We start from the raw sequence: 24835 nt of genomic DNA, 5'->3' as shown, positions 1-24835 counted from the left end.
ACCGCTTCTGGAAAAAATGTTCCTGCCCCTTCAGGTCTATAACTGTTACTGAAAAGGGGGAATGGTGGAAGTGGGTGTCTCCCATTGGTGGCCTGCCACTCCTCATCTGAAGAGGACCTAATTCTGTGTGCAATATTGTCATAAATCATGACGCTTAAATTTAAATTTGACTTAGGTGTTAAGATCAAGCTAAAGCCTTTTAGTATCTTTTGACAGGAGAAATGGGGACCTTTGAGCCTGGCATGTAATCTGAAGAGCACTGCAGCACCTTAAAATTGCTGAAGGCACTTGATTTAAGAAGTGCTGATTTTCTCCTGTTGTCTGCGCCTACTTTGCCAAGAAAGAAAATTTTATATCCTTAGATTTAACGCTGTTTGTTTTAGAAGGAAAATCCTCCCTGTGTAAGTCATAACGCAGTAAGCTAGGGGTGTAAGAAACTGGATGGGTTCCTTAACTTCTAAGACATTTTGCTTCATCTTTAAGATGTGTGCACTTCGCAATCTTTACCTCAAATCTTGGCCATAGCTTTAACGTGAGGTAAGAGGTTACCTCTTTCTAAGTAGGATAAGTGGTAATAAATGAAAAAGAGGAGTTTGACTCCTGTAACAGTCTAAGTGGAATTAAGGTAGCTGGCTTTCCACCAAGGTGTGGTGTTAGCTCTCTGTTCTCAGATGTTTCCTGCTTTTGTGAAGCTCATTTTCCAGTTTAGCAAGCGCGATGAAAGCTGGAATGTGCTATGTTTTTACTTGATGTTGCATTCATAGGAAAATAATTTTTAGCGGCTTCAAATTGCTATGTAAATGCCATCGCGTCCCTGTCGAGTAACCGATAGACCCTGTCAGTGCTGCTTCACATGTCAAGGCTTTGCTCTTTGCGGCTTATGTGCCCCCGCTCTGTCCCCTTCCTCTGCAAAACCCTGTCTTGAATGATCCAGCTGATGCGCGGTGGCTTTGATCTGGTTACTGCGGGTGGAGAAGGGCTGCGTAGTCGTGCCCGTCCTCCCAGCTAACTTCAGAGCCTTGGTCTTACTGGGAAGCAAAGTCATCATTTATTCCTCTCGTTTGAACATGCATGAAGCGAGGTGGAATTCTTCCTCCGTAGCATCAGCTGTCTCGCCTGGAGGGCACCGTGGGGTACCCGACATCTATTTTCCTTTTTTTGTTTTTCTGTTCCAAATTTAGTGAATTATTCTAGTCCTTCCTTTCAGTTGAGGACGGCAAAGCCTTGGCTCTGGGGATGAGGATTTGTGAAATCCTCCTGGCGATGGATAACAAACATTAATCCCCTGCTGTTCAACATGCTTACGGGTGTGTGCAGTCGTGTTGAAGGACGTGCTGTTCTGATATGTTACATGAAATAAGCGTGTTATTGCCCAAAGCTGTTTTATTGGGTCTCTTCTTTGATATAAATGCTCAGAGGGCAAATGTTCCTAATCACTTATCTTTAAAAAAAAAAAAAAAGGGGGAATTAGACCAGGCTCCTGGGCATGTTAGGTGCTGCAGCTTAAGCCGTGCTTGGAAAAGAAACTCCCACTCTGGCTCTTGTGTAGCGCAGGAGGTAGGCTTGCTGGGATTGCTGAAAATGTCGATTTTCCCCGGTTTCCTCCCAGCCTCGGGTGGTGGTGCTGACTCCTGATACTGCCTGACCTCCTTCAAGAAAGTTGTACCGAGCTGTAAGTCTCATTAATATTGGGTTTGGATTAAAAATGCGTTCCTCTCACCTCAAAATGGGAGACACGAACAGCTTCTTCCACCCCCAGAGAAGCTCGGTTTGTGCCAAGACTCCGCTGGCTCAGTGGAAATGAGTACGGCAGTGTGGCGATCTTGCCAGAACGGAGCAGGGACCGACCGTCCTTCCCAGGGGAGCGAGCTCAGCACATACCGTGCTTGTTCACTTTATTGAACCGAGCAGTAGAACAAATAAACCTCAGGTAGGTATTGCCTGCGCTGGGAGAAGGCAAATTGTGCCCCGCTCCGCCCCACCTCGTGCCCCTGCTCCCAGTTACTGCAATACCAGCCACTCGAAATTACAGGGAGTGCCTGCTTTTTGGGGGACTATCTTTAACATGTAGGATAATTAAATGTTTTCTTGGCTAACAGCAGTAGCTAAGGTGCAAGGTAAGAAAATAAGGATGCAGCGCTGCTCTGTTCTTGCCTGCTGTGTGCAGAAGGGGGTATGGAGGACTGCACTGGGACCGCTAGCGATGGAGCCGGGGGCCAGCGTGTGATACAGCAGGACGCTTCCGAATACAGCAAGGTTTCTCTGTAAGTAAAATCCTACACAGATAGTCTGCTGTCTGGAAAACAGATCCATTAATTCATTTGGAAAAGCAGATGTTGAAAGGCCTCCTGCCCTCTTCTAGCTGGGTGCTCCCCTTTCCCGCAGCGTCTCTTAGCGCAGCTCTGCCTGCTGGCTTCGGCTCTGTTTGCTGTCAGGAAGGCACAGGGGAGAGGACGGTGCTGCCTCTCCAGAGGTTACAGGCTTTGGTCTTCGTTGGCAGGTGTGAGGTCTGGATCCACTTTTATTTTGAGAGAGGTAACGAACAGTTATTAGCTCTTCTGCTCTAAAACTAGTGTGGAGGCAAGGCGTTATCTTAGGTGATTGGGTTGATTTTCTTTAATGTAAAATGACTTTACACTTGCAGCATACTGTGATTCAAGAGGTCACCATGAGATCTGCGACGATGGACCTCACGGAGCCTCCAGCCCTGCTGTGTCTGTAGTTTGCACTGGTTTCCCAGTGGATGGAAGCAAAACATCACCATCAGCGCGGGCCCGGCTCAATGCCAGGGCTCACAGAGGTTTGCTGTTGAGCCCCAAGTGTAGGAGATCGATTGATTGGGCAAACAAATGTAGCTCAGCTCTGTGCAGCTCAGGTAGCTCTCGCTGTATCTGGGAATTTCGAGAAGAAAAAGAAAGAGGGTGCCGGTTTCCTGGGCTGCCGAAGGCTTCACCCCTCCTTGGGAAGCAACCTTGCATTAGGCTGTTGTAGGAATGGACTTGCTGCCTCTTGCTGAAACTGTCAGCACTTGGAAATTCAGCCGTTACAGTAGGCGTAACCGTAAAAGGTTTGTGTTTAATAAACTGGTAGTGCCTGAGAGCACTGCTAGGCTTTTCTTATAAATCTGTTTGACAGGGTAGTGAGCCCTTACGGTGAACGCAAGGCACGCTAACGGGCCACGTGCCGGTAGGAACCTCCAGCGGGGGACTGCTCAGCTCGGCAAAGGTTGCTTGTGTCCCCGCGGGGCTGGGGCGGGGACGGCTGTGTGTCTCAACCCCGTTCCAGTTGTTGGCATTTAGGATGAAATCTGCATGTGGCATCATTTTCCGAGGAAAGATGATGATGCTTAAAACTGAGCTAGAAGATCTTACCCTAAAGGAGGGATTTAAGTGAAATGGTTTGGTCTGGAATTTCCTTTTTATCCAGGAGGTAGAAAACCCACATGTATTTTCATTCTTCCCCGTAAAAGAAAACTCTAGTAGGGTGTGATTTAAGGAGCACATCACCCTGGGGATTTGTGCCCTCCGCATGTGGCATGGCTAGATCTAAAGGAGAACAGGACTTGGCACCACTCTCAGAGGGCAGCAGAGAACATACTCGCTCTGATTACGGTTCTGTATTTTTTCCTCTTCTTGCCTGAACTGTCTCGCTTCTCAGTCCTTGCCCCAGCCCCTCTTACCCCGCTTTGCTAAGTTCCCTTGAAAGCACGGATAGCGTTACCGCTGAACCGACCTCCCAGTGCCGCCCGCGTCCTGCAGCCGAACAGCTCAGCCCTGCCCCGGGCCGGGGCCGAGCCGGGCGTCTCACGCCTGCCCGGGGCCCGCGGGTGGCGGGCAGGCCGCTCGCCCAGCGCGCTGCCCCGCGTCTCATCTTGGGCGCTGCAGCCCTTTCCACTGGAGACCTGTCAGCAAGGATCTGTGCTGGGCAGAAATAGCTCTGGGAGCGCAATGACAGCAAAACGGATGCTAAATAGGGAATAGCAGAAGTGCTGTAGCGGTGAGGTCAATTCTAATCAACTTTGCTGTAACGCATCTCTCTATTCTCGGAGACGCCCCCGGATGGGCAGCAGCTAGGGCTGGGAGATGTCGGGAGAGGGGAAGCTGCAGAAGGCAAGATGGTTGGGTGGGTGAGACAATCTCATCGCCTTCTGCGTTTGCCTTGTGCTTCCTGGGGATGGCTTTTCTCCGCTGTTGCAGCGACCTGAGGCAGCTCAGGATCCACTCACCGCTGCCCTGGGCCCGACTGGCCTTTAGCTACGTGCAGCCACGCTGGAGATCTCGCAGGTGCAGGAGGAATTTTGCGGCCAGTCTATACGGAGCAGCGGTTGTATAGGGAGACGCTGGGCAGAGCTGCTTGCCGAGCAGCCGCGGTCCAGCCAAGCTGGAAATGGATGACTGGGGATGGACACACGGAGCGTTTCGGTCCCTTGTCGCAAAAGCCTCGTGTGACGGAGCCAAGAACAGAACTTCTTAATCCAGGGAGAATTGGTCAAAAATACATTGTTACGGATTAATACATTTGCCCATGAATTTAGCTCTGGGGATCAGCAAAACAGGAGAAAGACAGGTTCTGAGAAATAGAAGAGTTTCATTATGGCAACCTTTGAAAGAAAGCATCTTGGCTTCTGAAAGCATTTCATTTTCAAACTGGTCTTTTTTTTTTTTCTTTTTACATCACAATGCTTCAATGTTTAACCCCCAAAGGAAAGAAAAACTGTGTTCTCTGCAGTTTAAATGAAAAGTTTTGGGGCAGATTAGGAGTTAATTTTTAATACATTTTTGTGAATTATTTCTTTTATAGAAAATGAGAATTATACACTGACATTTTTTTACCCACATCCCCCTTTCAAATCCATTCTTTACACAGTCTGCTCTCGTCTCTTATCGCCGCCTGGTCCATGAATGATTAACCCTGGCTGCCTTTGAAGACTGGGGAACAAAACACCGCGGTTCGAAGTCCCTTTTCGTGCTCAGGCATTCAGCTCTTGCTCAGAGCTGGACGCGCTCTGCGGCAAACCCAAGGCACTTTGTACCCTGCACTGGAATAGGTTGGCTCGTGCTGGGCCGGTCGGGAAGGGAGATGTGATCCTCTGTTAAACAGACGCTCTGGTGGTGACCACGGAAGAGGTGCAGCCTGCGATACCAGCAAACCGCTGCTTTATTCCAGAGGTTTATTACTCTGGTGCCGCTGCGTGGAGATCAGCTGTTCCCAGCCCTGCTATGTCTGGCATAAACCCTCTTCCCGGGAATAAACAGCTTTTTTTCCCAGTTGTATATAAACACGGACTTTTGTTTTGTTTTTGTAAAAAGCATGCAAAGCCAGATGCATCCATAGCCTGACTAGTTAGACAGCTTAAAGCTCTTTCATGCTGCTGCTGAAATTCTTCTAACTAGCTAATTTTGAACGTTACTGTGTGTGTGGGGGGGGTTTTCTGTTGGTTTTTGGTTTGGTTGGGGGTTTTTTTCCCAGCAACTGTCTTTTCAAAGTGCCTGTCCGCCCTGAAATGATGTCTCTCTGCGTTTGTCAAAGGGGCAGACACAGCTGGTGGACTTCTCCCCTGGGGTTAAATATTCTGATTGAGAGATCCTGAAGCTCTTGGCTCCTGTCTCCACATATTAAGGTGACTATCTGCACTGTAACCAGCTCAGGGCCCTGCAGGAGGGAGAATTAATTAACGAACTAGTTAATTAACTGTCAGGTTGCCAAATCTCTGGAAGAAAAGACAGGGGAGGACGGAATGCTGTCTCCAGTCCCCTGCATTGCTCCCCACTGCCGGTGCCGGAGCAGGGTCCCCGGTGGGCAGCAGCGCCGGGGGCTGTGTGCTCCAGCCGCTGCTGGCACCAGCCGATGCGTGGGCAGCTCTCGGTCCTCTTGCGTGTTTTTCCCCTTTATCTGTAAGATTCTGATCTCTTCTAAAAGAGAAGTCTCTCACTGGGGCTCTGGGCGTGCTTTTTGCTGCTTTTCCCCTATTTTCTTACCTCCTGGCCCACTTGTTGCAGCTCAACACACCTTTCCCAAACACTTAGGAGAAGCATTCTGGTCAAGAGTGCTCCTTGGATTGGGTTGACTCAACCTGAAGCGATGCAGGTAAGAAAGAGGAAAACAAAACGTTACTGTTTGGCTTATTTGTGTAATTTGCAGGAATTCCTGCAACTCTCCTGCTGTTCCCATGGAAACAGATGTTGAATTGCAGGAAACTGCTACAGGTTTTCAGGACTATTTTTTTTTTTTCTTCCTTTACAGCGATGCCTCCTTTATCATTTCTAAGCAGCCTGGAGAAGTTTTTTCCCTTTTCAAGGCACAAATCTGGAGTGTTCCTGTGCCTTCCGTGTCCTCCAAGTTCTTCAGGAGGTCTCCTTAGGCAGCAAGCGAGACGCTGCCAGGTAAAATGCCATCGGGAGGAGGGTAAGCCCCGCTTGCCTCGCGCTGTTGGCCGCCCGGCGATGGTGGCTCCGCTGGCCGAGCCGTCGGCGGTGGCGGGGTGCGTCCCTCCCCAGCGCAAGCCCCGCGCCGCGGGAAGGGCTCGCTGGCCGTAGCGCTACGCGGTTTGCACTGTTCAAAAAGCATCTGCTGAGCACGGCCAACGCCTGCCCTTGCAGGAGGGCTCGGGTCTCTGCAGCGCCTTGCGTGAGCTCTCTCCTTCCGAGGCAGACAGTTATTTTCCAGCCCGTCGGGTCTGACTCATCCAGCAGGCACTCGGGGACTGAACACCTGGGGCTTTATGGCCAAGCTGCCGTACCTGTCTCCATGCTTTTATCCGATTTAAACCCTCCCTCCTCCCCTGCCTTCGTCTCTCATTTCTCTTCTCTTTTGCAGGTGTTGACGTGGCGCAGACTGTTCGTCGTGGGAAGGTAAGGCTGCTCGCATTGATCTAAGCAATGGCACTGGCAAGTGAAAGGTCATCAAGGGGTCCCTTGGGTTTGCTTTGTTTTGTTTTTAATGGGGTGAATTAAATGCTTATGAAGATGAAAGAGTGTTTTAATAACAGTTATTAGTGTCAGATAGGTAGGACTACGAGGACAAGGATGATCAAGGCTTCCTGGCGGAGCCCTGCCAGGGCCCTGCTCTGTGTCAGCGCCGTCTCCGCTCCCCGTTTTATCACAATCCATCGCGTTTCTGCTGCCAGCCGGAGGCCCCGAGCAGCCCGGTGCTCGCCAGGTGCTGTACGGGGAGCCCAGCCGCAGCCACGAACCAAGGGGTGAAACGGGCAGCCAAAAAGCGGGAAGGAAAATGGAAAGGAGATAAAGGGCTTGAGATCAAACAGCGACGTAAAAAACCTAAAACCAAACAAAAAAAACCCTCACAAAAATTATGCAACCAACCAAAAATCCACCTGGGGCCAAACCCAGTGTCCTGGGCCAAGTCCTGTTTGGGCCCCAAACAGGAGCTCCTAAATGGTTTGAAACCCCAGCCTGCTGCCGTGTTTCAGGGGGCTCTGTAAACCACAATTTCCCACCAGTTTGAGAATGGAAACCGCTGTGTAACCCGATTGCAAGGGCCAGCTGCGGTCCGTCACAGCCCCTTCTCCACCATCATCCGTAAAGGTCACCCGTTGCTGGGCAGCTTTGAGCCCCGCGCGGGAGCCCCGTGGTTTCATGGCTGTAGCGAGGTGGGGTCAGTCTCTTCTCCCCAGGAACAAGCGATGGGACGAGAGGGAATGGCCTCAAGCTGCGCCAGGGCAGGGTTGGGTTGGATATTAGGAAAAATTTCTTCCCCCAAAGGGCTGCCAGGCCCTGGCCCAGGCTGCCCAGGGCAGGAGCTGAGTCCCCATCCCTGGGGGGATTTAAAAGCCGGGGAGATGTGGTGCTTAAGGACATGGTTTAGTGGTGGGCTTGGCAGTGCTGGTTAACGGTTGGACTCGATGATCTTAAGGGTCTTTTCCAACCTTAACGATTCCATGATGCTACTCTATGAGAGGAGCTGCCAGCCTGTGGCCTGAGCACCAGCACATCTCATCGGCTGCCTCCTGGGGCCCCCCCCCCTTCCCCGTCCTCCCTACCCCCGTGAAACCGAGCTTTCTGCGCTCAGCTCTTCAGCGGTCTAAGACCTTTCCTGACATTTCTTTTTACCTCCTGGGTTGTAAGCAGGGAGCTTGCAAGCTCGCTGGAAACCTTCGTTCAGAGCTGCCTGGACTCATCTGTAAACAGTCTGGTAAATAATAATAACTTACAAATACTAAGTGCCCCAAAACGCCAGACTGCTAATAGCCCCCCTGTTAAAATCCAGTTTGATGGGGTCTTTTAAAATTTCTTAAGAGGTGAATGCCTTTGTAATGAACATCTTAATGTTAGATTGGCCCTGCACTTGAGGTTTTTATTTAAATGCAAATTGAATCCTCCCACTGGAAAGCTAACAGGAGATTAAAATAGCTGGTAGGGGATGAGAATTCGCTTTATGTAGAGTCATTTGACTCAACTTCTTGTTGATTTCCTCATTTTTCTTATTTTATGGCTAGAGCTGCTTTAAAATAGTTTCCCGTCTCAAGCAGCATGAGCTATTGGCAAGAATAAACCTTGTCTGGATCATTATGGGCCTGAATTGGGGTCAACACCAAGGGGCTTTTGCAAGCCAGGGCTGGACTTGAAACCTTCTCTGGCCACTTCTGGAGACCGTCACTGGTCCAGGCTGCAGGGAAGTGGCCACCAGAGAAGCGAGTTGCTCTGAGATGAAAACACGAGACTCTTTCAGCTCTGGAAGTTGCAGGTTCAAAGGCTGTTGAGTGCTCGAGCACCTGATGCTGCTGCACGGGTACCGGCCGTGCCCCGAGTCAGGCGTGCGCGTTGCTCTGCGCCGGCGGGGAAAGCTGTACGAGCACAGCGCTGAAAGGAGCAGAAATCCCTGGGGGTGTCAGGGACTTTCAGAGCTCAGGGGGTTCCTGAAGGATTAGAAACATCTGCTGGGCTGAACTGCAAATGCGTCTCTGGGGAGGAGCTTTGAAGCTCGATGGAAGACGTGTTGAAAGGATCTTTCTCCTGGCTTTTGCTTAGAAATGATTTTTCTGCAAAGTTATTCTGCAACACCTTTAGGAGAAGAGTAGAGGAGCAGGTCAGGGAAGCAAAACCCCAGGACAAGCGGCAGGCTGGAAACATCTTCCCTGGAGAAGACCAGGGCTCAAAGGGTCCTACATCCTAACGCTGCCTCTGCGACCTCAGAGCACGCCGTGCTCTTTATGGGACATCTGGAGCCAGAGCTGCAGACAGCAGAAGTCCTGGGGTCCAGCTGCTGCCTGAACCCCCTCCCTGTGCCCTCGTTACTGCGGGGTGGGTGCCCGTCGGACGTGCACACCAGTGCTGGGCTCTGGTCTCCCCGGCCGCGACTGGGACCCAGCCTGGGGCTGACGCCCAGCCCTTCCCGGAGCGGGTCCTGCCGCAGCCCGGGGAACGCCGCAGCGGTCTTGGGTCTCTGCCGCTTCTCAGAGGCAGCTCCTACTTTTCAGCTCCTATTTTTGTCCGTCTGTCTCCCTTTTCTTGGAGTTTTGCTTTTGCAGGCGGGGAGGGCTGGCGGGGGGAGAGCCGCTGTCACAGCACATCCTGTGCAAGCGTGGGGAGCCATAAAAGGCTTAAGTATGGGTCTGGGAACGCAGTGTGTACACACGCACGCACACCCCCGGCTGCCGGCACGGAGGAAAAGACCAGATGGGGAAACGCTCTCCCTCTTAATTGTCCTACATCTCCGCGAGGGTGAAGATTAGGGCCGCTGGATTTATGCTAATTCTTTTTCTCCCCTCGCATCCCTCCCACGCAGCCCTCCCAGCCCCGGCTGCTCCCATCGCCGCTCGCGTCCCCCTCGCCAGCGCTGCGGGGTGCAGGGAGGACGGAGGGTGCGGGAGGCAGCCGGGGAGGAGGGGGATGCTCTGCGGGTACCGAGGATTTGGGTGTTGAAGTTGAAGAGCGTTGCTAGCAGAGAGCCATGCTCCAGCTGGACTCGGCGCGGCTTCCCGGGAGCTGTGAGTACATCCGCGCCTTCCAGGCTCTCCTGGCAGGAGGGAGGGAGTTTCTGGCTGGAGGTCAGCGGGTTCCTGGGGGGATGCTTTGGAGGAGGACAGCTTTCTCCCAGGGGCAGGCCAGGCTTTCAATGAGCAACCAGAAACAAAGCTTTGAGTTTGTGTTTCCCCCCCAAAAAGTGGGTTAAGGAGGATATTTTTTTTCCTTACTTTTTTTTCTCTCCCAACCCTCCTGTAGTCCCCAAATCCCATCTTTTCAGCCTCTCTCCCTGAGCAGGCCCTGGCAGCTCCGGCAGCGATGGGGGTGTGCGCTGAGCTACCCCCAGCTGAGATCTGGCCCAAGCTCTTTACATTCCCTGCGGAGGGATGCAGCCTAAATACGGAGTAGCAGGAGCTTTATAAACATAACCAGCGAGACTGCAGGGCTGGAAAAAGACCTTCTGTATTTGACCCGTGCAATAGAGAGAAGCTGTTTGCGCAGGGAGCGGAGGCAGCCGGCGGGGCAAGGGGAGGGGATGCGGGATGCTGCGGGGAGTGGGACCAGGGCAGGGGCCCCCTGCCGTCCCGCAGGTGGGTTAGCTTGTGTCTTGATGAAATTATAACTCTCTCTTGAGACAAACTGCCACGTGAATAAATCTTCCCTTGTTCTGCTGATTCTTCAGCCCACCCAGGAAAAAAAGGATGGTGTGGGCTCTTTCCCTGTGCTAATGAGTGCCAAAAAATGAAACCTCTTTTCTCCCTGTCCCGGAGCCTGCTAAAGCTCCTGGCACCCTTCTGATGCACGACGGCTGTGCTGTTAGCTGTGGAGTATTTCCTTCCATGACCTCCCTGCCTTCCTCCTATTAGCAACCTCAGGAAATTGCATTTGGCATGATGAGGCTGAAAATGCTCTCGAGGGACTGGTAATGGGGGGAAGGGGTGCGGCTGGGGAGGTCAGAGCGGTCACAGCCCGCCGTCTCCGCGTTCCAACCGCGCCTACGTACGTCTGCAAAGAGGGATGCTCAGGAGCAGAGGGAATGAAACGAGCTGCTTGTGAGTGCTGCTGCTTTTTCTTTGCTTGGTACAATTAATTCTCTTACAATTGCAATGTGTCTTCTCTTTCCTTCTAACTAAACAGGCTCTTCTGCCAGCTGGGTAGTTTGCAGAGAAAGGCAGGGAACTAGTGGATTTTTTTGTTGTTATTTTTCTGGGTAGCTGTTACTATGGCAAGGAAACTTGATTCAGTGTGAAGAGAGGTCAGAAATACCAGACCAAAAATTTCATGCCCGTTCTGTTTAAAGCCTCAGCTGCCAGGCTTTCAGCAAGGGACAAGTAAAGGCACCAGAGTCCCCAATTTTCAAAGGCTTTTTTAAAGCCTTTTCTACCTAAAAGTCGGAGTTACTTGAAAACCTAGCATCGGTATTACATGACCTTGTGGGCTGGGACTGTATAATAGTCAAAGCTGATAGAAAGGCTGTATGTATCCTGTTCTGAGCGTCACCAAGAAATGAGAGCGAGCACTTGGGACGGGACCTCGGGCTTCTCCCATGCTGGGGATGTTACAAAGGTGCCAGACTTTGGAAAAGACCCTGATCCCCCTAAGAACCTCAAATAAGCAGTGAGGGTTTGGAGAGAGCTGTGTCTGTGGGGGTGCTGAGGTCTCTGGGCTACTGTACGAGGGGGTTTTGGGGTGCTGGGCTCCTCTGAAAATCTGTTCTTCATAGGATGGCTGAGAAGTCAGCCTTCTCCCTGCAGGAGGAGGGATCTGTGCGTTCCTTCTGGGTGCTGAGCGGGGGGAAATGTGGGCTTAGAGCTTCCTGGAAAAATCTGCCCCCGTGGACGTTGTTTCTTGTTGGCTGTGTCTTTACATATAAGGATGCTTTTTTTTTTTTTTCCTACAGCCAAGGTTGGTACCTGGGCCCTCAGGGACAGGGCCTCTTCACGCTGTGCCAATGTTTATCTGGCAGTGCAAAGGGTAGTTACACTGGGATGTTTATGTGCTTCTAGGAGGAAAAGCAGCTGACTTCAATTACAATGATTAACGGGGAGGTTTAGGTGCTGCTCCCACATCTGAAACTTTTCGATGGGTTATTTGAGATGCTCTGTATCCTGCAAACCTCCAGCATAGGTGAAAACAGCATAAAGCAAGCTATCACCGTGTTTACCCTCCTTTCTCGTCACTTGCTGGTTTTTGTTTTGATAAAACCCCTGATTCTAACCAATATGGGACGTTTCGGTGATATCAAGCGGCTCCAGCTGCAGGTAGTTCCCTTGGGTTTTTGTGGAGGGGCAGATGTGGGGTCCCTACCTGCCCCGATCCCAGCTGACCTGGGAGCAAGCGGCTTCCCCGTGTGGGTGAATGAGCACCCAGCCCTGGGGAGAGCGGGTACCAAGGAGCCAGGAGAGCCTGGGCCTTGTGCGCAGCATCCCGGGCATCCCGTGCCTGGCACCCATCACCTCTCTGCCCCTCGGGCAGGTGAGCGGTGCCGAGTGGCCTGGGGTCGCGCTGGGAGCAGAAGAGCTGAGCCACAGGGGACCGACGCTTCCCAGGGGCTGGTCCCTGCTCCAGACTGTGGACTGGTCCTGGAGCAGCACTGGGAAAGCACCCGAGTGCTGCTGTAACCTGGAATTGCACTGGGAACAGAGTCAGGAGCAGGCAGGGGGGAGCTGGGCTGTGCCTGGCACCCCTCCTTGGCAGAGGGTGCAATTCCTGGGGATATCTGCTCCGTGTCCCCCCTCCTGGCCCTGTACCATGACTGTTCCTTGGGACAGAAACGGGTTCCCTGCACTGAATCATCTCCTCTTAGCTGTCTTCATCGAGTCTGTGCTGTGTCATCTCTCCCTGCTTTTTATTTAATAGAGTGCAGGCAGCCAAGACAGAGCTGAAATGAAGCTGCTCCCTCCTGCCTGGTGCTGAGGAGCAGGAGCTGTGATTTCGTCTCGGCGTTTGTGTGCTATTTCCAGCATTTTGTCGCCCCTGTTCCTGCCTCTCTGACGCCCGGCCCCAGAGCGGTGGGAATCGTTGCCGCTCTGGCTAGTGATGCTGGCTGGATGTCAGGCTATTTTCAGCTCAGCTTTGCAGCTCCTTTTCTTGTGTCGGCTGGCACACGGCAGGACTGCCCCGTGCTTATCCGAGGTGACATTTAGGTGAGTATAAGAGCTTTTTCTCTGAAAGGAGTAGTTTCTTTAATAGGCTTCTCTATCAGGCTGGTGGCTGTCTGCGTCTCTGTTTTAACCTGCTCCTGGTGACAGCAAGGAGCACGTGGGTGTTTGGCAGGTGGGAGATGTGGGGAGCAGGGATGTTCTGGGAGCACAGCTCCTGATGGGGCTGTGACGGGCGTCCTGGGTCTGACCCGTCCCCGGGTCCGGCGATGGAAATCTGGGGTCACACTGCTGAAGTCAGCGAAGCTGCGGGTCAGCTGGACAGGGCTCAGGTGAACTTGTGACGGGATGCCAGGAAAAGCACGGTTGTCTCCTGGATCTCTGTGGTGTCCCTGAAGCGAGGGTTTGAGCGGGTGATGCTCGGTGAGGCACAGCAGTGATCCGCCGCGGGGGCTGCAGAGGTGCCGGAGCCTTTTCAGAGCAAGTTGGACAAACGTGGTACAGGATCCGTTCCTAGGGAGCTGTACCTGCCTCGGGCTGGGTGAGGATTTGGGGTCTCTCTGTTTCTAGCCCGAGCTCCTCCCTGGAGGGAGTGTGTGTTATGCCTAAGTGTGGCTGGGGGGGCGTACAATGATGTCTTGGGGGTAGATATCCTCAGCATGAGCATTAAAAATAGATGATTTGGGAGTATCTTAGTGGCTTTTCACCTTCTGGGGCCTTTTTGCATTTCCTTCAACGTGGAGAGGTGTAAATAGGACCCCTCTCACTCTGTGCTCGTGCAGTAGCGTTGCAATGCAATATTTAGGGTAGTGCACCCTGATGGCTGGAGGGCGGAGATCTGGGCTCGGGCTGGGCTGCGTGCTGGCCCCCCGCAGCTGAGCGCGTTTCACACCGGGAGCGGGAAAACTTCCAAATCCTGGAGAGAGGCGAGGTGGGAAGGAAAGCGAAAGCAGCCGCACTCAGCAGCACCAAGATCTCTCTCCCCCGTTCAGCCCGTCTATCACTTTAATACCCACCAGTGTCTCTCTTTTATAAATCACAAATCATTGCAGGTAATAAATGCCACTAAACCAGGAGCTCTCTAATAAACCAGGAGCTCTCTAAAATGAGCCTGATGTAACCCGCGGGGTGAGGAATGGCCTCTCCTTGGAGGGAGCATCGGGGTGGTACAGTGCAGGATGCTGAGCCCCGTGCGCCGGGAGGTCCCCCTCTCCCACCGGAGCCCTGTCCCCCTCTCGGTGGGTGCCGTGGGGCTCTCCCTGCCCTGTCCCCCTCTCGGTGGGTGCCGTGGGGCTCTCCCTGCCCTGTCCCCCTCTCGGTGGGTGCCGTGGGGCTCTCCCTGCCCTGTCCCCCTCTCGGTGGGTGCCGTGGGGCTCTCCCTGCCCTGTCCCCCTCTCGGTGGGTGCCGTGGGGCTCTCCCTGCCCAGCCATGCTCCATAGCCCCTTGGCAAAGACCCTGGGGGGGGTGGGGGGTGGGTGCTGTGCTGCTCCCTGAGCTCTTCAAGCAGGGGTTGCTGTCCTGCAAGGGTAAGGGCTGGGCCCCGGAGTGGGCTCAGCACCATGCCTGCCATCTCCTCTGATAGAAAAGCAATTACCATTCATTTTGATTTTAATGTAGCCATTTAAGAAAAAAGTTAATGCTTCCAATTTGTTTGGTATAATGAAGTGATAATTCCCTCTGCCTGGGAGGAGAACATGGCTGCAGCGCACGGGGGTGTTTGGTCAGCACATTTTGACAGCTCCCAGCTCCTACGGCGCAGCGCTGGCGTTGCTTTCTAGTGAGATTCAGGTGATGCTGGAGAGACGGAGACAGAGGGTGTGGGTACAGCGTTTCAGACTGACCTTGATTTTCTTTAAAGAGCATGAAAGAGAAGAATAGCAAATTACGTGTGTGCCAAGGCAGCTGAATTCAAGCAGAGCTTTGCGTTGCTGCTGCTGAGGGTGGTGGCTCTCCGGATCCGCTGGTTCCTGCTGTCTGGGACCAGAGCTGGGCTGAATTTGCAGGTCTTGGCTCTGCCTGTTCTCATGAAGGACCTGCCCAGCACTCCACAGAAATACTCACCCATCTCCAAGTGCTTTGAATCACACCCTATGTGCTGCTATGTTGAAAAAGAATTTTTAGGCAATTTTAGACACCTATGCTCGAGCTTTGGATAGCCTTAATGACAGCGGAGAAACTGTCCGGCACCAGCCATGAGCTTCTGCTTCTGTCAGACATCTGAGCGATGCTGATTGTGTCTCATCCCAGGACTGCGCTTTGTAGTTGGAAATTGAGGCACAGGGCAAGAAAATGACTTCTTGGAGGTCGGGATGCAAATCTGTCATGCTCCTGGAAATAGGAGCTGGCTCTGCTTTTCTAATTTGCTGGACCGTGCTGAATTTGTCCACGGTAATGCATGAAAATTCACCTGGAAGGAAAATAATTTATTCATGAAAGCAGTAGTCCAGAGCTGCTTAGACTGCCAAGGCAAAGATCCCTGAGCTGCTCCAGCTGCGGGCGGCGATGCCCATCGGATCGCAGGGATCGAAGGGAGGGGAGGCCAGCAGCTGCTGCTCCAGCCTGGTGTTCGCCCCTTTCTCCTCAGCTGCTGGGACCGTGCGAAGCGTGGCTTGACTTGCTGCTGCTTTTTATTGTTGCTTTGTGTTCCTTTGTACCGCAGCCCCCACGGTGCCGGGGATGTGCGCATGTGCCCGCACTGGGTCCTGCTGCGGGAGGGTTGCAGCCCAGGGAGTGCTTATGGGTTTATTAACCACGTTCTTTATGCAATAAAAATGATGTTTAGCTGACTACTGAAATTTATTTAGGAGAATAAGTTAAAATAAACAGCCCTGCTTGGATTGATTGGTTTTCATGCCAGCTCAGACTTGAACGTGAAGTGATTTTTGATGGATCTCAGTCCAGTTGTCCGAGACCTGTTTCACTGATGCTTTTCCATCACCCTCCTCTAATTCACACTTTCAGAGGAGGTGTAGGAACTAACACGACTGTGGAAAGTGATCTCCCCTTCAGCTGGGCCCTGCAGGCTGCGGTCCTTGCAGGCTGAGCCCCCCCCGAGGCAGAGGTGAGGAGTTTGTGGGGATGCTGCGCTGTACCTGCCTGAGATAACAGCAAATGCCCTGGTCCTGGCTGTGGCCCGAGGGCCACCTCTGTCTCCCCGCTCACCTGATGAACACAACAGGCATGAATTTATAGGAGAAATAATGGCATCCCCAGTGTGCTACACGCAGGGTGAGTCTGGGGTACAGTAGCAACAGCCCCCTCTGGCCTGCGTGCAGCCCGGTGTGCCCCCGGGCTTCTCCCCTTCCAGGGGGATCTGCATCATTGCTCCATGCTGTGGTCCCCAGACAGCATCAGGATTCCCAGCCGGATCATCCAAAGTGACGGGTGACGAAAGGCGGCTGTAGGTGGCTGTTGCTAAGCTACGGGCTGTCTGCTCGGGCTGTCAGAGGGCTCGGCGAGCCAAAGGGCTGTGGTCAGACCTGGGGAGCAAGTGCTGCGGTGGGGTGCGGGGGAGATGATGGGTTCCTGGGCCAGGGAGTTTTGCAGAGCCCGCTTGTTTACTCTCTGCTCCAGCTGAAGCAGCGGGAAACGAGTCTGGTTTTCCTTTTGGGGAGAAGGAAGTCCATTCCCTTAAGAAACCCAAGGGCCATGGCAGTTGGTTGCTTTATTTGTGCTTAGGTATCTTAGGAGACAGCAAGTTGGCTCTTTCATCCCACCCCACATCCACATTGGTGTGTCAGAAGAAAAAATAACCCCACGCAGCAGATGGGCTGAGGCACTGGCCCGGGGCTGGGTGTCAGCCAGGAGGCAGAGGAGTGGGGCCAGGAGCCAACCTCTGCTCCAGCGACTTCCAAACCACGACCCACAGAAAAGCAGAGCCAGCCCACCCTGCTCTGCTGCCGGGGAAGCTCTTCAGGGGCTCAGGGGGACCTCAGCACCCGGGGGGAAAAGTCCCAGGAGTCTGTGCCTGGGGAGGAGAGGGAACAACGCTGTCCTAGACCAGGAGCGTGCCGCCTTTGGGGGTTTTTGGCAGCGGCTCCCTCTCCCCTCCAGCCCTGTCTCCAGATGTGTGCGCAGGCAGCGCGTGCTGGGAGGGCTGCTGCGTCTGCAAGGGGAAAGAGAAATCTTACTTTGTTTGAAGGGCAATTGTTAAACCACCCCAGTTACACAACGAAGGCGGAGATGCTCAGTGCAAAACGCACCTTATTCCATGCTGGGTGAGCGAGCAAGCTGCCGCCTTTGTTCCTTTCCGTTTGCCCTCTCTCTGTCCTCCTGCAGTAATTAATCTCATCTGCATGCTTAACGGCCATTCCGAGAGAGGAGACGAGAAAAAGACGGTGGGTTTCCAGCGAGAGCTTGTGCCTCTCCTCCCTGGGCTGCGGGCTGGGTGCCTTACAGCTCCGTGGTGCAGCCTGGGGCTCAGGGCTGGAGGGGTGAGTGCTGCCCTTCGCCTTTCCCAGCCCAGGGCTCCTGGAGCGGGTCCTCCCCGGGTCTGCGGGAGGGAGGTACGCAGGGGTCGGGAGGAGCAACCAGGTCAGGGAAGGAGGACGCAAGGAAAGTTCCCAGCAGGCAGGAAAACAGCCAGGGAAGTGAGCAGACGGCTTGCAGCCTCCTCGGTTTGAATGTCGCTTGGGGGCGGGGATGCTCAGGAAACAGGATAACAAACTGACTCCAACCTCTCTTGCCTTTTCTTTTTTTTCTCCCTCTTGTTTTGTTTTATTTTTAGGATCGGTCTCTGCATGAGGCAGATCTGGAACGGCAGGATTAATGGAGACGCAATGAAAGGTACCGGTCGCTGCTGCTGTGTGCCGGGGGGTGGCAGAGGGGACTGGTGGCTGCGGGAGGCTGCCCGACGGGGATGCTCCCATCCCTGCTCTGCTCCTGGCTGCCTGCAGCCCTGCCAGGGGCAGGGTGGCATTTGCACTTCGTGTTTCTCTGTCGGTTTTCCCCGGCACTTCTCTGCTCTGTTTTGCAGCGTAGCCAGCCCCCTCCCGTGCGCAGGGACCGATGCTGCCTCGCCCCGCCAGCCACCATGGAGCTAGCTAACACCAAAGACTTCCAGTGGAAAACCCTCGCCCCGCTCCCGAGCCGCAGGGTCTACTCGACCCTGGTGGAAGCTGGCGGGCAAGTGTTTGCCATCGGGGGCTGCGATGATAACGGCATCCCCATGGACTGCTTCGAGGTCTACTCCCCCGAGGCCGACCAGTGGACCTCGCTGCCCCCCATGCCCACGGCCCGGGCAGGGGTGGCCGTGGCCACCTTGGGCAAGCGGATCATGGTGATAGGAGGGGTCGGAGTGAATCAGATGCCACTGAAGATAGTGGAGATGTACAACATAGATGAGGGCAAGTGGAAGAAGAGGAACTCGCTGAGAGAGGCAGCCATGGGCATCTCGGTGACGGCAAAAGGCAAGGAGGGTTCAATTCTTGCTGTGTCCTTGCAGGGCAGGGAGGGACGCCTGCGGGGAGGTGGGATGGGGAGGGTTAGCAACAGTTGATGCATCGGGCACAAAAGCTTTCTGGGCAATGGCACAGGGTTACGTTGTTCTCCAAAACCTTTTCTGTGCTTCTACAAGTTGAACCCCGTGTATTTGTCATATCCTACCTGCTAAAGATGACTGTTCTGTGGGCGGCCGAAAGCAGATAAACCCGGGGCTTGCTCTGTATCGTCAGCCCTGGAGCCACGAGGGCCGTGGCTGTGCTGGTACCTGGGGGTATTTTGGACAGGTCTAAGCTCCAGGGTCTCAAATCAAACTTCTCCAGGGTTTTGTGGCAAATTCTGGTCGTTGTGTGCTGCAGATCCTGGAAAAATAGGAATGGTGCTGCTGGCTGAGCGTGGCCAGGCTGGGAGGACCTGGCTGAGCTGCGGGGCCAGAGGTGAAGGTCTCGGAGGCAGAGAATAGCTTTGGTTTGAAGAGAGATCTCTGGTCCAAACCCAGAACCAGCCAGGAGCGGGTCAGCTTCATGGTCATGGGCTCGAATGATTGCACAAGGAGGGGCAGCAGCTGGCCTTGTGTGGGGTTCCTGCGTAGCTCCCCTCCGAAAGCTTAACCACTGCCTTAAATAGGGCTCGTTAAATGCCTGCGAGGCCCTCCCTTATCAGCCTATCTCATTTTTTAGTTTCTAAGCGGAGATGTGGAGCATTGATTTCCTTTAGCGTGCTTTGCCGTGCTTTGAAGAGTCTGGGGCTGGGAGCTGTGCTCCCGAGCAGCGTGCCTGAGGTCAGCCAGCTTCCCGCCGTGCCTGAGATTACGAATCTAATCTCCAGGCAGCTTCTTTGAAAGCCGCTTGGTTTGTTTGCTTAAGTGGGTTTAAAAGCTACTGTCAAGGAATGTTTAAAAATAATGTTTACCATCTTGGAGATGATTTTCTCCCTGAGTATAAGCTTGCCTGACTGATACGGCAGGGTCAATTTGGTGTGAGAGGCCAGGAGCAGAAATAGCCGCCCAAATCCTTGCAGCGTGCAGGCTGGTCTCTGCTTTTTCAGCTGCCTTGTAAGGCTGCTCACAAGGGCAAGGCTGCTGTCGCTGCTCTCCTGAATCTTGTCTGTGGGCTGAAGTGCTTGTTGAAGGAGATAATGTGGGTGCTGTGCAGGTAGAGTTTTGTTTTGGGGAGCCAGGTTTGCCATTAGCCAAAGATGGACACTGCTGATACGGATTTGGTGAGAACAAGCAGCCTCAGCGCCTTGTCTCGGCTCTGAGCCCCCCGGTCCGGGTCGCAGAGCCGCCATCCTGTGCCAGACCTCGGTGGGGCAAAGCAGGGGCTGAGCCGAGGAGCAGCAGCCCCGGACGGGGGAGCGGGGCTGGGGGAAGAGCATCGGCCTTGCTGCGGGGACCGGGAGGTTGGGGCGTTCCCCTCTGCCCCGGGGCTGGGAGCTCAGGACAGACGCGGGGAGTCGGGTGGGAGTGAACGGTCCTGGTCCACATCCTATGACGGCACGTGCGTTTTTGCAGGGCGGTATTTCTGCTGCTTTCCCATAATAATTTTGTGGGATTGTTTTGCTTCTCGGCCCTGTCCAGACTACAGAGTCTATGCGGCTGGTGGGATGGGATCTGACCTGCGGCCGCACAACTACCTGCAGCACTACGACATGCTGAAGGACATCTGGGTGTCGCTGGCGGCCATGCCCACACCCAGGTACGCTGCCACGTCCTTCCTGCGAGGCACCAAGATCTACGTGCTGGGTAAGCAGCAGTCCTGCCTCCTCCTCCTCCTCAGGCAGCAGCTCCTTTGATCTGAGCGCTGAGGAACCTCCCTGGAAGAGGCTTTTGGGAACGCTCCTCTCCATCCCTGCCTGCTTTCTCATGCGTTCAGGAATACTAATCTTGCAGCTGTAGGTTCTGAGTGGGGCTGGTGCTGGGTTTGGATTCACGCTCCATGGCAAGCAGCCACGAGAGCCCTTGAACGCCCCGGGAGCTCGCAGGTCTTGCAGCAGCTCTGTGCCGGGCGAGTGCCCTCCCCGGTCCCAGGCCCATCCGTGGCTGCTGGCAGCCGAGGGTACAGCTGCTCTTCGCCTGCTGAATTTGCAGTCCTGCAACTGCACTAAAAGCCCTTGGACTCAACTAGTGAGTAAAAATACTTCTATGCATTTTATATCAGCAAAGTACCGCGCAGCTTCACAAAGGGTCTGCCTTTGGCAGGGGAAAGACCTGCTGTAGCTGGGCAATGCTGGACCAAGCCTTTTGCAGGGGGCGATTTTCATTAGTTTTGCCTTACAGAAAGGGAAACTAAGGCAGAGAAACGATGCTGTTAGCTCGTGGTCGAATGGCATATCAGGATCAAAACGCAGGAGTCACGATTGCTCAGACTGCCAGCCAGCCCTGGCTCTCTTTAGGGGTTACCAGAAAAGACACTTTGATCTATTTTGCGGTTTTCTTGCTGCTGGCAAAGAGTTTGTGGGCCCAGTAGTAAGCACAGGCTCTGCCTTCAAAGGCACGCTGAGCATCTGAGCTGAGAATAGCTGTATTCATCCGCATCTGATGGGTAGAAGAATAATGCGCGTCTTTGGCGGTGGTAGCAGCAGCTGCTCTGGCTCTGCTGCTCCATCAGGAGCTCGGCAGCGAGGCCGGGGCTTGCTGGATCGCACTGGCGCTGAACTCATCTGAATTGCAAAGGCTTCCTGAGCGCTGATCCCTGCTCTGCTGTGAATTTGTCTTGATTAAACCGGTGCATACTAAACACCTTCCCGTGCCAGCGACCGGCTGCTGCTGGCGTGGAGGGAAGCGGAGGGTGTGATGCACTGAAAAATGAAGTGCTGTTATGTCATGAACCTGTAGTTAAAGGAGAGGGAGCGCAAGGGTGGGAAGTTACCTGGCTCAGCAGGCCCTCATCCAGGTGACTTGAGACCTGGGGATGTCGTATCAGCTGGCAGCTCGCTCCCAGCCTGCCCTGGCAGTCTCCTCTGGTTCCTGCTGCCGTTGGCTTGGTGCTGTGAGCCAAGCCGACCCTTTTCTTTCCATCTCCCCTGCCCCAGGTGGAAGGCAGTCCAAGTACGCTATCAATGCCTTCGAGGTCTTTGACACAGAGACCAGGTCATGGACCAAGTTTCCCAACATCCCCAACAAAAGGGCCTTCTCCAGCTTTGTGCCCACAGAAGACAAACTCTTCAGTCTCGGGGGCCTGCGGCAGGGACGGCTCTACCGGCAGCCCAAGTTCATGAGAACCGTGGACATGTTTGACATGGAACAAGGTGGGGGCTGTCCCATGTTTGACATGGAACAAGGTGGGGGCTGTCCCAGCTCTGTCCTTTCCAGAGGAGCAGGGTGGGTGGCACGCAAGGCTGTGCTTTGGGGCTTTGCTGTCCTTGCAGAGCGCAGAGCTCTCATCTGCCGAGTCCTTGGGTCGCTGGTGCCTTGAGCCCAGCCTAGAGGAAGTCCTGCAGTCAAGATTAACAAGTCAAGGCAGCAGGGGGGAAAACGGTGGTCCCAAGGCAGCTGGGTTCAACAGCTCCCTCCTGACATGGTGGCGAGGAAGCTGACCCCGGTGTCATGGGGTTTTATTACCCCAAGGTGCAGCAGCAAAACTACACTTCCATAAGCAAGTAGGAGGTCAGAGAGGCAGATGGTTTCTCAGGAGCGGATGCTCCTGCAATGCCTGCTCTGTCCGGTCCCTCCCAGGTGGCTGGATGAAGATGGAGCGCTCCTTCTACCTGAAGAAAAGGCGAGCAGACTTCGTGGCTGGCTACCTGAAAGGCAGAGTTGTCGTCGCTGGAGGACTAGGTGAGGCACTGGGGATGGTGGTAACACTTTAAAGGCATATGTGAGTCGTGTGATCATTGTAGAGGGGAGAGATCCTGGCCCTGGATGGCCTGAGGGAGCAGGGAAAACAGACCCGATAAGGGGATGGGGTCCAGAGTACAGACACTGTCCCGGAGCAGACAGGGGGTGCTTGCTGGTGCTTTCCAGGTGACCCAGCGCCTCGCTTTGTGCTTCCAGGAAACCAGCCGACCGTCCTGGAGTCCGCGGAGGCCTTCCACCCCGAGAAGAACAAGTGGGAGAGCCTGCCCCCCATGCCCACCCCGCGCTGCGCCTGCTCCAGCATCGTGGTCCGGAACTGCCTGCTGGCCGTCGGCGGGGTGAGCCAGGGCCTGAGCAGTGCCGTGGAGGCCCTGTGCCTCTCCGATTCCTAGCCGGACCCTGCCCCTCGCTGCCTCCAGCAGCGGTGGTGGTGGTGCCGGGCAGCTCCCGGCGGCGCTGGGGCTGGGTGAGCACCCCCTGAGCTGCCCTGGCAGCTCGGCTCTGCCTGCCCGTGGCTAAACCCAGCCTTGCTCTGTAGCCATGGCCGGCAGGAGCCTGCAGCCAGGGCTGCTGTTCCTCTCCATCCTGGGCGCTGCCGTTCCAGCCCCACGGAGGGAAGGAGCACTTTGGCCAGGGGTCCCCTCCAGTCGTCTTCAGAGCTCTACGGGGAAACTCAGATGAAGGAACTGCTCACAGCACTGGTGTGCCGTGCCTCCTGCCAGAAGGAAGGACTCTGGAGATCAGGACAGGAGCGAGCATCTCCCTGCTGCCATCCTGACCAAAGGCAACGGGTTCGGAGGTGTTGGGAGTACCCAGACAGGCCAGTGGTGGTTCAGGGAGAACTGGTGTGATGTTGCCCTCTTCAAGCACCCCGGAATCTATGCGTGCTTCCCTGCACAGATCCCCTTGGCTTGCAACAAGGGAAACTCCTAACCCGCAGCCAGATCCAGGGGATCGTTCTTTCGCCTTCATAGCAAGGCTTCTCCTGCAAACCTGTAGCATTTGACTGTCACTTTCCCAGGAGCTGCAGCGAGGGGCTGCCGATGCTCCTGGGAGGGATGAGTGCCCGAGGGACTGTTTTGGCTAGAGGGAAGGCCTTACTTTTGGCACAGGACTAGCACAGATACTGCCTTTGCTGGGTTTCATGCAGAGATGGCCTCAACCTACAATCTTCCAACCTGATTTTTAGCTCCTTTAATGATTTGGGATCTTCCGTTCAGCCCTGGGAGAAAGGAGCAAAACTGAGCCCTGTGTCTGGTTCTGGAGCGCTCTCACCCCCGGGGCCGGGCAGCGGCTTTGGCCATGGCTTTGTCGGCAGCAAAGCCAGCGGCCCCCGGCCATCGCCTCCTCTGTGCTTTCGTTCTTCCCGGGCAGTTTGCGGGAGGGCTGTCCGAGCCGTCGGGTTACGATTCTAGCTTGTAGCAGTTGCACCATTAAAAGCTGTCTTCAGAGAAGCCCGCTCCGTGCTGTGGGCTGCATCAGGGCATGATTGCGTGAAAAGGGGGGACCCAGACTGGAGAGGGGGCGAGGGGGCCAGCGCAGGCGGCCGTGGCTGGGCTCGCTGATGTACCCGTGCCTTGGGCACTGCCCCGTCCCCGGTTCCTTTCCCAGGTGTCACATCCCTCTTCTGCAGCGGTTCCCGGGCGGAGGGGCGGGGGGTCCCGGTGCAGCCCCTCCGTGCCGCGGGGCTCCGCCGGTGCCGGACCGGCTCCCGCCGCCGCGGAGCTCCGAGGACACCGTGCGGCGGCCGCGGCAACGGCAGGGGCGGCCCGGGGGGGCCGGGCCGGGGCCGGGGCCGCCTCCCCGCCGCTGCCCGGCCGCAGGCTCCGGGGCTGCCCCGGCCCCGCAGGGCCCGGCCCCCCGCTGCATCCCGCCGAGCCGCCTGCGGTGGGAGCTGGCCGGTGCCCTCGGGGCCGGCTCCCGCCCCTTCCGTGGGCGGCGGGGGCCGTTCCTGGCTCTCGGTATTCGTTGGGAAGCGGTGGAGCGAGTGGCTCCGTTTGAAGTGCAGCCCTGTCAGCTCCACGTCCCCTCTCTCTGATCTCAAAGCGCCCGGTAGCTCAGATGAACGGGGAACGGCCCCGCCGCCGCCGCTCACAACCTGCTCGCTAATTATTCACAGCCCACCCGCCTGTCTCTGGCCGCGTACACGGGCAGCGCAGTGGCTCTCCCCATCCCCTGTCGCGTTCCCATCTGTGGTCCTGATGCTTTGTTCCTTTAGGCACCGTGTTTTGGAAGGCTGTATAAATGCAAATACCTAACTGCAGAAAGGAGCTCCGGCCGGGGTGAGGAGCTGCCCGCAGCGATGCTGGGTTGTGCTCCAGGCCCCTGGCGAGGAGCACGGAGCCCAGCTGAGATAATCTTGACATAGTGCAGTCGGGGAGGGCTCCAGGGTGAGATCTGCGGGGGGTGAAGGTGCAGGGAACGGTGAGCAGGGCTCCGGGGCCAGGCGCTTCTGTCTAACGGCATCCCCGGGTGATTAAAGTCTGCTGGGCCTGGCGGAGCTGAGGGAAGGTGCTAAGAGCACCCCTCTCTGCGTGTGCTGCCCTGGGGGTGCTGCCTCCTGACCCCAGAAGGC

At 55.1% G+C, this 24835-nt stretch overlaps 1 protein-coding gene across 2 annotated transcripts; it reads left to right on the top strand.

The window, feature by feature from the left end:
• The first annotated feature begins 9694 nt into the window (after positions 1 to 9694).
• Positions 9695 to 23699, top strand: KLHDC8A (kelch domain containing 8A). Of its 2 annotated transcripts, none has more exons than XM_082330189.1 (7): positions 9695 to 9946; positions 17752 to 17810; positions 18001 to 18433; positions 20044 to 20208; positions 21498 to 21713; positions 22141 to 22242; positions 22459 to 23699. In XM_082330189.1, the coding sequence occupies exons 3-7, from the start codon at positions 18058 to 18060 to the stop codon at positions 22650 to 22652; spliced, it is 1053 nt and encodes a 350-aa protein (XP_082186315.1). In that variant the 5' UTR covers positions 9695 to 9946; positions 17752 to 17810; positions 18001 to 18057; the 3' UTR covers positions 22653 to 23699. The 2 variants fall into 2 exon arrangements, with proteins under 2 accessions (XP_082186315.1, XP_082186316.1); XM_082330190.1 differs by lacking the exon at positions 9695 to 9946 and adding an exon at positions 12955 to 13069.
• Positions 23700 to 24835: the final 1136 nt, after the last annotated feature.

The sequence above is a fragment of the Platalea leucorodia genome, assembly GCF_965183815.1.
Source record: "Platalea leucorodia genome assembly, chromosome: 19".
NCBI classification, from domain to species: domain Eukaryota; kingdom Metazoa; phylum Chordata; class Aves; order Pelecaniformes; family Threskiornithidae; genus Platalea; species Platalea leucorodia.
This window is presented reverse-complemented; position numbering and strand designations above follow the sequence as displayed.

What these genes read in the sequence shown, in the direction of transcription:
- KLHDC8A (XM_082330189.1), top strand. Translation starts at nt 18,058, where the DNA reads ATGGAGCTAGCTAACACCAAAGACTTCCAGTGGAAAACCCTCGCCCCG. An exon ending in CATCTCGGTGACGGCAAAAG is followed by an intron (nt 18,434 to 20,043) that starts GCAAGGAGGGTT and finishes GGCCCTGTCCAG; the next exon opens with ACTACAGAGTCTATGCGGCT. An exon ending in CATGTTTGACATGGAACAAG is followed by an intron (nt 21,714 to 22,140) that starts GTGGGGGCTGTC and finishes GGTCCCTCCCAG; the next exon opens with GTGGCTGGATGAAGATGGAG.